We start from the raw sequence: 13,313 nt of genomic DNA on the forward strand, positions 1-13,313 counted from the left end.
ATTCGCTTTAAAACTTTCTTACATGTTATTCTTTTCAATATGAAATTCAATTTTATCCTGCTCAAGACTAAATAGTGATCACTTCCAATTTCAAATCCTCTGTACACTCTAGTGTCCTGCACCAGGGAGAAAACATCACTATCAACAATAACATAGTCAATGAGACTTTTCTTATTCCTTGCCTCTTCTCTCCATGTGAATTTGTGCACATTTTTATGTTGGAACATGGTGTTAGTAATAACCAGTCCATGTCCTGAGCAGAAATCCAACAGGTCTTTGCCATTATTATTAGCTTTGCTCTTTTCTCCAAATTTTCCTAAAATATTTTTGTATGTCTGACAATCACTTCCTACTCTGCTATTTAGATCCCTAACAAGGACCAACTTTTCCTTTTTCATTGTGTCATTAGCTTTCTCTAGAGCCTCAAAAAAATTCCTCCACTTCTACCTTAGTAGGACCTTGTGTGGGACCATAGGCACAAATAAGTCTCATTGTCCAGTTCCCCATTCTGATATTTGCCCAAATCACTCTTACTCGATGCTGCCTACCATTCGAGAAGATGAGCCTCGTATTTTGTGTTGAATACTATTATTATTATTACGGGTGACTCCAGGGAGCTCTTAGACTCATCGAGGGAGGCCCTAAACATCATGTCCACAGAACTATACGTCATTCTCACAGTATCTATCATACCTTTCCTTGAACTCACTCACTGTCATAGCACCCACAACAGACTCTGGCAGCTTATTCAACTCATTTACCACTCTAAAAGTAAAGAACCCAGCTCTAATACCCCTGCTAACCACACTCTTGTCCAGCTTCCATAGGTGTCCCCTAGTTCTCCCACCACCAGTCCTGATCTCAAAAATATTCTCTGAATTAATCCTATAGAAACCCTTTAGCAATTTGAATGTCTCAATCATATTTCCCCTTTTCTGCCTATCAACTAATTTCTGCAACCCACAAATCTTCAACCTGTTCTCATATGGTTCATTCCATTGACCCGCTATCATCTTAGTCACTCGCCTCTGGATCCTCTCCACCTCCACCCCATCAAGAAGGAACTTAGGTGACCAAATCTGGGCACAGTAGTCGAGATGAGGTCTTATCAAGGCTCTGTACAGAGGTATAATAACTTGCTTGTCTCTGCTCGTCAAGGTATTTTTCAATGACCAAGTGAGTTGATGAGCTGATTTAGCTACTTTTGCAATGTGTCCCCTAAACTTCATCTCCCTATCCACCAACACTTCCAAGTCCCTGGCCTCATCAATCTCCTGGAGTACAGTTCCACTAATGTGGTATACTGCTGCTAATCTTTTCACCCCAAAATGCATAACCTTACATTTTGTCACATTAAATTGACATCCATTCTCCTTAGCCCAGAACTCCAATCTATCCAAGTCATCCTGCAAGATTTTGACATCTTCTGCATTCACTATCGCCCTACCCAACTTTGCATCATCAGTGAACAAATGAACTGTTCCTCTTAGATCCTTCCCAATATCGTTAATGAACAAATTAAAAAGCAGTGGTCCAAGAACAGAACCCTGCGGCACACCACTAGTCACAGGCCGTCTTTTGGACTCTACTCCTGAATAAACTACTCTTTGATATCTCTCCATCAACCACCCACCTATCCATCTCACCAACCCTATATCCATTCCCATATGTTGTAGTTTACGGATTAGAATTCCACATGGTATCCTGTCAAACACCTTTGTCAGGTCCAGCACTATCACTGTAAACCCATTACCCTTATCCAGTTCAGCCATCACCTTGTTATAAAACTTGAGCAAGTTACTGAGGCATGATCTACCCTTCACAAAGCCATGCTGTAACTCGTATAGTATCTCATTTTCATCAATCCATTCCTGTATTTTTTCCCTTGACTACTTTCTCCAAGACCTTGACAACGACTCCTGATATGCTGATCAGTCGGTAATTTGCAACCGTAGTCTTGGATCCTCCTTTATGCAGTGAAACTATTTTCCCCTCTTTCCACATCTTCGGGACTAGACCCGAGACTCAGATTAAACAACATTGTCAAGGGCACTGATAATTCCTTAGCCACTTCATGTAAGACCCGTGCCGGTATACCATCCAATCCCACAGATGTATTCACATTAAGGTTCTGTAATAGACTATTCACCTCCACTTCATTCATTGCAATTCCCGTATAAATTAATGGTTCCTTCATTTTTTCAATGTCACCACCTGGGTGATATACTTTTGCAAAGTGCTCGCTCAGTAACTCCACTATATCGACTGATTCAGTGACCTCCTTACCATCATCATTCCTTAAAATCATTTTGCCGTGTACAGTTTTTTTTCTTGCTTGCAGCATATTGAAAGAACTGTTTGGGATTCTCTTTAGCTTGCATAGCTAGTTTCCTTTCATAATCTGCTTTTGCTTTTTTTACCACACTGGTTACCCTTCTGGCCTGCACTTTATACCGTTCGTGTGCCTGCAGGTCACTCCTTTCTTTAAATTCCCTCCACAGTTGTTTCTTTTTTTTGCAGCTCAAGCTTAATAGTGTTATTCATCCATTTAACCCCTACTTGTTTTACTATTCGGACCCTAGGTATACAATCAGCCATAACCTCCTGTAAATGCACCTTGACCACTTCCCATGCTCCATCAACATCCAGCCTTTGCAGTTGTACATGCCATGGCACTGATCCAAGCAATATCCTAAGCTTGTCATACTTGCCAGCACGGTAATTCCACATATACCCTGTCTTAAACAAAAATTCCACACCTTTAGCCACCTCCCAGGTCAACCTTATGATCACTCTCACTAATAGGTGGCAACATGGTCATATTCATTGCAGTCAAATTCTGAGATGCTATTACAAGGTCAAGCACTCTCACACCCCTAGTATTTTCAATTACATGCTGTCTCAGATAGTTATCCCTTAATAATTGAATAAAATCCATTTCCTTCCTCACATGTGTCCTCTCCGCCTTCCAATCAATGTTACCATAGTTGAAATCCCCCATAATAATTACCCTCCTTCCACTCATTTCATCAATTTGTTTATGCATACTATCTCCATCATCTATTCCATCACCTGGTCTATAGCAGCACCCAACTGTATATTTTATTCTGCCAGTGTCAATCTCACACCAAATAGCCTCAAATGAGCTCTTTTCACTATCCTGCGATACAACTTCAATTCTCCTTGGCTGCAGTTCATCAGCTATCATCAATAACACCCCCCCCATTTTATTCTCTCTGTCACTCCTAAACACACTATAACCTATACATTCTAGCCCACTAACTATATCATCTTCTGTCAGCCATGTTTCACTAATGCCAATAACCTGTGGCCAGGAAGAGCCAATCAAGGCCAAAAATTCTTCCTTCTTGTTCCGAATACTCCTGGCATTAGTATACATGAAATGCAGTGATCCCTTTGTCCCACCACTATCTTGATGCATTATTCTAAATATCCCATTCCCATTTTTTGTCCTTAGTACTGGCTTGGGTACATTATATACATTCTTACACTCAACTGTCTCACTGATGTCCACATATCCACCCCCCCCCCCTCCTTGGTAGTTCTAGTTTCCCTGGTTCTGCACATCCATTTTCACTTCATTCAGCAACACTTTTTCCAGTCTCCGCACAAAAAATCCATTCAAATGCAGGCCATCCATCTTGTATAAATCCTTTCGCCCATCAAACTGATTCCACACATCCACGAATTCCACAACACACCATCTGCATAACCTGCGCATAATGTCATTTGCGATTATGGCCCTCCTTCTAAACTCCTCTCTGTCATACCGTGGCAACAGACTCACCATTCTAACTCTGTCACTCTTTTCTTTCGCTACCTTTAACAATACTTTCAAGTCCTCTCTCATAAAAAATTTATCTCCTTTCAATTCATTCGTACCCTCCATAACTACCAATTCTTTCGCTCTCTGTTTTTGCACTCTAATACTCTCACTTACATCCTTAAATTTCGCACCTGGTAAGTACGATTTAGTTAAATTCCCACCTACCACTCCTCTTAATAACGAGTCACCATACAACACTCTTTCCTTCGTTTCAGAAACCCTCCCACTCTTACGCTTATTTTTCCTTTCAAACACTTGTTTATTTACATTAGCCGAATCACTCTGGAAAGAGTTTTGCAGGTGCTCTAATTGCTGCTGCGCATTTTGTATCACTGCGCACAACCTAGCGATCTCACTTCCTACAAATAATTCCTAATTTTTTTTTATCATTTAAACCATTTTCTCTCTCTGTATAGTTGCTTTCACTCGTTCTTTGATCACCGCTCTCATTGCCATCTTGTACATCGCAATTCCCTATCAAGCCACTATTTTCACTCACATTCTAGCTTTCTTCAACCATAACTGTCTCACAACCTGACACATACTTCACAACTCCTCACTTTGCTTACACTTTCTGCACATTCTCCCACCACTATCACTTTCAATCCAAACTCCACCAAGTGTGTGGGATGTATGCATTCCTCATTTGGGAATGCATACATCCCACACACATCACATTGGACAAACTCTCTCACATTACAGTTTTTGAACAATGGTGTCGTATTTTTGGATGCCATTATCTTACGTCGCATTGGCGCCATATGCAAATCGATGAAACGTATCGTTAAATACTAAATTAAATAACGGAATTCACACCAAAATCACACAGACACAACAAGCTACTGAATTAGACAATATTATGTTATGATTTAAACCTATATTCTAATTTTCACTCAAAATTATACCTAGCTTTTGGGAGCTCTCTGAAAACACTACCGACCGTGAAGCCATCTCTATGGCTACTCCTTCTTTTCCTTGATTGTCATTGCCTGAATATAACATTTTGTATTTATTGTTCAGAAAGATCTCACCAGTTTTTGTCTTTTTTTGTTTCAGTCACCCCTATTATGTCGATCTGGCACTTATCTAATTCCTCCGCTAGCTCCATTTCTTTGCCATTCAGGCTTCTTATGTTGATAGTACCGATCTTTAACTCTGGTGATGTTGTGTTGGGGTGTGCTTTCAGATTTGTTCCAGTAGCTGACTTTTCGCTGTTCGCCCTGGTTCCCTGGCGAAAACAATGGGGGGGGCTTGTTTAACCGGGCGACGCCCCAGCCGGCATGAAATTTTGTCATGTTGTACCATTATTTTGTATTTTGGTTTAACCAATAGGAATACAATTTGGTCGGCTAAATCCCAAATTGCCAGCCCATCCTCGTTCGTTCAGTATCCAGGTAGATACCCAACAGGGTACACCATGAGAAGGTGAGGATTGGACATTAGGTCAGAAGCCCTGGTCGGTTCTCCGCATTCCTTTAAAGGCTATGTGGAGGTCTCCTCTCAGTTTTACAGCTTTGACCCTTAAGCACCCCTCTTATAGAATTCCCTTTAGTAATTATAAGTTTCTATCATGTCACCTCTTTTCGGCATGGTAGCTAAACTATGCCTATATGCCTTCAATCTAACCTCACAAGAAGTATTCCACAGACATACCATTCTTGATTGCTTGTCTCTGAAATCACTTCACCACTTACTTGTTCCCAAGAAACAAGTCTGTGTACAAGTCAAGATGCGAGAATATAAAGAGCTTAATAAAGAGAGATAATAACCTCCCTAACTACTTGTGAATGTTTCGTCAACACCAAAATAATCCTTTGAGCTATTTTTCTCCAAGGATTACTTGCAATATGCAAGTAATCTTTGAACTTAACTGCCTGCCCATCATCATCCCTCAAATCCTTAGTTTCAACTATTTCCTGCAATCCAGTATAATAATGTAATAAATAGTATGTAATATTTTCATCTCAAAATTTTTGGCTAAGTCGAGCTGATCAATGCCATAAACACCTGTTTATTTCTAATGCTTCTGATATTCATGTGCATGTATTTTAACATTCTCTTGGACCCACAAAAAACCAGAGAAACTACACTTGGTATTGCATAATCATTTCTGTACTCATACTCTTGTTCCAGAGGAGGCCAAACCCACACTTGACTGTACCCCCCCCCCCCAATATTTCTAGTTTCTGTGATCTTGCACTTCCAACCTTTCATTGAAACACTTTAGCCAAACATTTAACTCTAAACCATTCAAATGCAATCCATTAGGCATGTACAAGTTCTTTCATCCATCAAATTCACTCCAGATATCTATAAATAGCACACCATTCCTTCTGCACAATATTCTCATACTCACTCACAATCATAGCCCTTATCAATGAATTCCTATCATACTGAAGCAGCTGGCTCACAATCTTTATTCTTCTTTTAGCAACTTTTCATATTATCTCTCAATTTTAATGAATATCTCATTTCTAAGTTAGACAGAAAAGGAGTATTGAAACATATAAGAAAAATTCTACCTCTGCTTAAATGATGAATACTGATTGACCTATCACTAATCTGATCTTCACTTGGCTTGATGTCCAAACATGGCTTGCTGCCAATTCCCATTGAAGACATTTCTGCAAGGCGTATTTCTGACAAAAATGAAAAAAGCACATCATTAATTTAAAAAAAAACCAAACATTATATTTGAAAATTTCATATCTGAGAATCAAAGATGCAAGATGTTAAAAATATGATAAAAATCAATATATTAAAAAAAAAAAGGAACTAATTTGAAATTGTGCTTTTTACAGAGGTACAGACAGACAAAGCAATTTCAGCAAATATAAAACATTATCAGTTTAGGATAACCTATTTCAATAACTTTCCATATTAACATGTTCTTAGATTTCTTATCTCAGAAGCAATATGAGAGATGGTGAAATGCAATATTAAAAATATAAATAAATAAATAAATTCCATGTTATGATACAGCGTTCCCCCTTTTTACGGGAGTTCACAGTACCATCTAATCCCCCACCAGTTTATCTGGCGTTTTTCATCCCGCAAGCAAGCAACCCGGTCCAAGGACACACATGGATTACAATCAGGAATACTGACCCAGCCATAGGTCTGATTTGTCAGCCTATGCCGGTTCCGGAGCCGGGATAGGCTGACAAATCAGTTTTAGGCATATGGTTGCGAAGTGCAAAGCCACTAGGCTAACTGCGTGGACATTAAAAATATGATATAATATGATAAGCACAGGCAAAAGATAGAACCTTTCCTAAAACTGAGATGTTCACCATCATCAATTTCCTGATATGCATCCTCAAAGATTCAGGCTACTATGATTAAGTTTACATTATTATTAATCTGCTTTCAACAATTTTCCTCCAAATTAGTCTATTACTTGTCATCACCTATGAAATAATCTAATGTAGCACTCTTCTTAATAGCATGCTGTCTTTTACTTTGCAGATATTCCAGATTGCCTTTAGTAGCAGCATGTCTAAGTTCAGACTTGTACTAAAAGTACCAAATTTAAGGCAATAAAAAAAAAATCAATAAACATTAAACAAAAGATTCATATTATTTTTTACACAAACACTGGGCTCTTTTATTTAGTGTATAGAATAGGTATAATCATTTATACCTATGTCTATTATTAGAATAGACAATCAAATACGAAAATATAATATAATCACAAATTATAAAAATTTGAGTCATCTTCTTTATAACAGCTACGCTGTGTGTGTGTGTTGTGTGTGTGTGTGTGTGTGTGAGAGAGAGAGAGAGAGAGAGAGAGATATGATGATGATATCTTTATAGTGCATATCATTAGTGATTTTGTTGTTGACAAGAGATTTCTGAATTACTTTTTAAGAGATCAAGACATATTAAACACAGTAAATAATTTTAATGAAAACAGCACAAATATCATCAGTGTGTGTGGAACAAATGAGCAATTCAAAGAGATGGAATACAACAATTAGCTAACCGCCAAAACGGTTGCCACATACTAGAAGAATTATATTAAAAATATATATATGTATTTCTGATATTTACATAGGATGAGAATCTTCCAAAACTTTCAGGAGCGAGAGAGGCCATCATTCCAATTCAAATTCAAATGAATCCAGAAGAAAAGGGCTTCATAACTTTCTTTGATGAGATGTTCATATTTAAAACTGCTTCTATGGAGGAGGGAGGCTTGTTCCAATTACTTTTTGCTGGTGTTTCATTTCCAACTATTGTTAACAAAAACTTTCTAGAATATTTAATTTTTTATTTATATCAGGAAAACACATGGGTGGATCATCTGTCACATATCTGTATATGATCCAATTATTTCTGCAAAAGATGACGACATTGTTTTTGGAAGTATCTGAAATCATTTGTTTTCTGTATAGACAAAAGGTTAAATGAAAATATTTATTATTTTCAATATACTTTGGTGTTGCTCGGACTTACTTAGAGGTTGAAATGATCTATAATAACTGAAATGACCTACAGTCCTTCTGAGACCAGATGAAATAAAACACAATGTTATATGAAATTTTTGATTTTTATATAGCAGTTTGTTGCACATTCATAATGTATACATAGAACACCTTCAGCCAAGGAGAAGTGACACTAGCAGAAAAATTAGAGAAACATCATACTGACATAAAAAGTACTACTGAAGATAAGAAAATCAAAACAAATATGATTCTCCTTAAATAATAAATAAAATGATTTACTCAGAATCAGGAACAAGAGGAAGTAGTGATAATATTCAACACTAAGCAAAATTGTTGAAGAGCCAGATTTAGGTTGAGTGATGTGAGAAAATTTCAAAACGAGAAATTTGACATGAACGTTACTTGTACATATAGATTAAGATTGATTAAGAAGGAAATAAGTAGACCAATTTTAGTTCATTGGACAGGACAGTTGATATGAAAGTCAGCATTTTTGATATCTAAGCAACAAATTAAGATTTATTTCCTACTGTAATTTTTTTGGATAATTTGGAGAAAAGCAAGGAGCTGGTAAGTATCCTCTAGATCTTGAGACACAGACCAGTCATTACTCTCACACTGTACATAAATTCGCCTGGAGAAAACACAGGAAAACAAGGTCTTAGCAAATTATGTTAGTGTAGACGGTGGACTGATTATATATATATATATATTAGAATTATTTCAAAAATATAATTATTTTGACAATCCAAATAATTCAGATATTTAGCAAAAAATTCTGAATTATTAATTTTTTTTTTTAAACTTTGATTCATCTAGGTAAGCATTTGACTTGTTCTTTAATTTCATATGGGTTCCATCCATATGAAATTAAAGAACAAGTATATCATAGATGATAAGTATATTACTTGAGGTATTAAAAAACCCCATCATAAACCTGATGAAATTCATGTTTATGATGGGGTTTCTTATCGGGGAACATTCATGAATCTATGATGATTCATGAATGTTCCCCGATAAGAAACCCCATCATCTATCATAGACTTTCTGTTGTCTTTGATGGAGGCCAGGAATAATAATAATAATGTCAGCCATCAAAGACAACAGAAAGTCTATGATAGCGCTCCTTAAACTCATCCACTATTTGCACTTTCATCACCATCTCAGGCAATGCATTCTATGCTTCTACCACTCTATGCAAAAACCATACTTCTTATCCTCTTATTTACTACTTCCTTATACAAGTTCCAGGGAGGCCCCCCCCCCCCTTGTTTCTTCTCCTCATTCTATATGAAAAAATTTCTCCAGTGTCAATTGGTGGAGAAATACCTTTCAACAGCTTAAATGTCTCAATTATATCCCCCCCCCCCACCCCAATCCTTCGTTCTCTATCCACTAAACCCTGTAGTTTGCATGCCTTCAGTCTATTTGATTATATAATCAATGTTGTACAATCCTGATATCATTTTTGTTATCTGCCTCTACACCCTTTCCAAGGTTGTTATTTCATCCCCCTCAAATACTGGTGAACAGATCTCAGCACAGTTATACAGATATGGTCTAACCAGAGCTTTATACAACTGAACCATCACCTTTAATCTCTGCTGGTCAACATCCTCCTAATTCTCTGTGTAGATCCTATCCTTCCTCTACTTCTTCCAATATAACTCCACCAAGTGAGTATGAAGCATCCTATTTCGGGATAGCAATTTCAAAACCATGCAAATAGCAGCCTTATACTGATATTCCCATTCATTTGCCCAATTTCCAGCTTATTAAAATCCTCTTGAACAGCCAAGACATGATTAAGAAGGAAATCATCCACAAACAACTGAATATATCAATGAAGATATTTATAATTTACATAAAGACTGAACAGTAATGGTCACAGTACTGAACCCTATGGAATTCCACCTGTAACTTTTCTACTCCATGATACTTTCCTCCATATACAACTCTGATATATATATATATATCAGAGTTGTATATGGAGGAAAGTTTTAAGAGTGTATAGCACATCAGTGCTCATCTTATAATAGGTCTGATGCAATTAATTGTAGGATAAAAATACTTTAATTTATCAATTAATTATAACCATATCTGTGCAGAGTGGGGGACAATGTGTTTGTTTTAAGATACTGTATATTAGAAAACAATGATGAAGGGGAATGCTATATTTGGTTGGTATATTTGAATTACTTAAAGATGTAAAATTTGGAAGAGGGTGAAGCTTACCTCCGACTACAATACTGTTTCCCATTGTAAATATGGGCAAAAAAAAAGTTATAAATTTATCTAAAATTATATATTAAAAACTTGCCTACCACATCAGTTCACACTTGATGCACACATAACAGATGAAACTCAGAAAAAAACTCATGACAAATGACAACTTTCGATTAGATTGGTGGACACAATAATCAATCAACAGCCTCTAGGTTCTACTGTCTCAGAGCTCCCCCTGCCTTGCCTTCTGAGTGGTTTAAGACTACTAAAATGCTAAGAATTTGATTCGCTGTACCATCTGTACATCTTTTCAAAGGGCTCGAAGATGTATGTATTTTGTTAATAGCACACCCAGGCTATTAACATGAATGTGATGCAATGTTTACGAGTCGAAAAGTGTCATCTTCATAAAGCATTAGTATATTGTGTTTATTTTAGAACTCACATGAAGTCTGGAATCAATTAGGGGAGTTTTTAATGGGAATAAATGCAAAAATATAATATCTGTGATATTGCTATTTAGTGGATGAGCACTGCACACCTGGAATATTTTCCCCTGATACACACACACACACACACTGGTGTCCAAAAACTAAGGACAAACACTATTTCTGAAGACATGACTATTTCTGAAGATTATACGTGAAAATCCAGATGAATCAGCTTGTGGCAATTTGTATAACTGACGATTTCGAGCAGAAAGCAGGTACACATTCAAATTTTCAAATCGTGCACAAAGGGGTCACATGTAGCACTCAACAGGATAAAAGGATGCACTAATCAAACTGTGATTGAAGGAAGTTCTTTTTACAAAAGAATAAAGTTTCAAGATGATGTCTTGAATGTCTCAAGGCATTATCCAGATGATTTAAAGAGGGGAAGAATTATTGGAAAGCTTGAAGAAGGCTACAGAATTACTGATATCGTCAGAGAGTTTGGAATCTTACATTATATTTGGACTCCCCATATATTTATCTTGTGACAAATAATCAAGAAATCATAAGAGAATAACAAAGATCTCTAAAGTTCTGCTGATTTCTAAATAAGCATAAGCATAACCAAGGAGAAAACCTTTCAAAATTTTCAGAACTTGCAAACCAGCAGAGAATTGAATGATGATGCAAAAATATGGTTTCATGTTAAATTAATATCAAATCAGGTTAAGACAGGATTATGTGCTATTGCCACAGTTATTTATAATTGATATCAAGCTTACCATTAAGGAAAGCAGAAATAAACGTGATATCCAAATAATAGATATTCATTTTATGCAGATATTATCTTAAATAAATCTATTTATAAGTCTTTAAAGGGTTTTTAATTGCTATGACAAAAAGACCAAAAAATGAGAACAACTAGGAAACATCAAATGCATTATCAATTGTGAACCTAAAGGACAATCAACACATTTTAGCTATTTAGATTATTTTGGGGATCAAGATAGCAAACTGATCTTATATCTTAGCTTTATATCTTAACTTATATTTTAGCAGTTACTTTCAAAGAAAGTAACTGCTAAGATATAAGCACTATATATTGTATCTGATGTATATCCTGAAGGGGGGGGGGGTGATATGCCAGGTATTATTATTATAACAAACATCCATGGAGTAAAGAGATTAATCATGGGAGGTTTCATTCAATAAGCAACATATCTATCATACTGAACCATAAGCTCATTGAAACTCCTAGAATCCACCATCACTCTGGCCATGTAAAAAATTATTTACTTCTCACTTCCCTGTTCATCACACCTTTACATAATTTCTAAGGATGACTTTACATTCTCCCCTCTTACCCTCTTCTATCTGCAAATCTCTTTTCAAGAACCTGGTAAATTCCTCATGAACTTGAAATGTCTATCATATAGATGTTCTTAACACACAAAAATAATATATCTTCATATGAAATTCTCAGTTGAAACAGAAAACGACAACAATAAAAAAAAGTCTACCATTCCTTCATGCTTTGTTTAAAAAAAATTCTTCTAGTGATTAACTGTTGTACAGAAAAACCAGTGCACACAGACAAACACAAAAAATAAATAAAAAAAAACTCATCACTATCCTATAGAGAAATACAAAAATTATATACCAACCAAAGCCGAACAAGAACCACCCATGTTATTAATAAACTATTTTTTCACCCTTTACTGAAATATTATCAACCTATTTGAAAAATATTTCACTAATTATGTGGCCAAAATTTTTCTCATTAATCTTCAAAAAACCATACTTACTTTTAATGATTACTTTTAGTATTATTGCATTTCTTAAGGATAAGAAAGACAGTAATACTAATATACCAGAGCTTATATCACACATCAAAGATTAACATATCTAAATCTGATTCTGAGAAGACTAAAAGCAAAAAAACTTGTCTCGTGTTCATATGGCAATGGACAAATACAGAAACAATTAAAACAAGTTAGGCTATTGGCCTTCATATCAGATATGAAGAGAGTCCTCCATAGCTCAGTTGATAACAATATCTTATGGTTGGGGATACTTGGAACAAAAAACCTTTACAACTGCTTTTCAATTTTCAAATCAAGAATGAGTTAACCAGAGATAGCAAAGTCCCCCACCCCAGAAAGAAACTTGGATTCTTCCCTTCTGCAAGATTGAAAAATTAACCATGCAATTCAAAGATAAACGGACTTGCAGATATGATTCACCAGACTATCACAGTATTAATCAGGATTCTATGAAATTAAGTTATTTGGCTGTAAAAAATCACTGAGCTTAATATGTTGAGAGATGAGATCACATGGTCATTATTATTGGAAT

General features: G+C 36.1%; 1 protein-coding gene across 1 annotated transcript in view; it reads right to left on the reverse strand.

The window, feature by feature from the left end:
- LOC150103454 (puratrophin-1-like) overlaps positions 1-13,313 on the reverse strand; it is a 221,867-nt gene that overhangs the window by 30,392 nt on the left and 178,162 nt on the right. The window contains exon 21 of the mRNA XM_090398483.1: positions 6,370-6,486. Within this exon, the coding sequence (XP_090254609.1) occupies positions 6,370-6,486 (117 nt within the window). The remainder of the gene's footprint in view (positions 1-6,369; positions 6,487-13,313) is intronic.

The sequence above is a fragment of the Typopeltis vanoorti genome, chromosome 9, assembly GCF_054136105.1.
Source record: "Typopeltis vanoorti isolate ZY-2024b chromosome 9, IOZ_Tvanoo_1.0, whole genome shotgun sequence".
Taxonomy (NCBI): domain Eukaryota; kingdom Metazoa; phylum Arthropoda; class Arachnida; order Uropygi; family Thelyphonidae; genus Typopeltis; species Typopeltis vanoorti.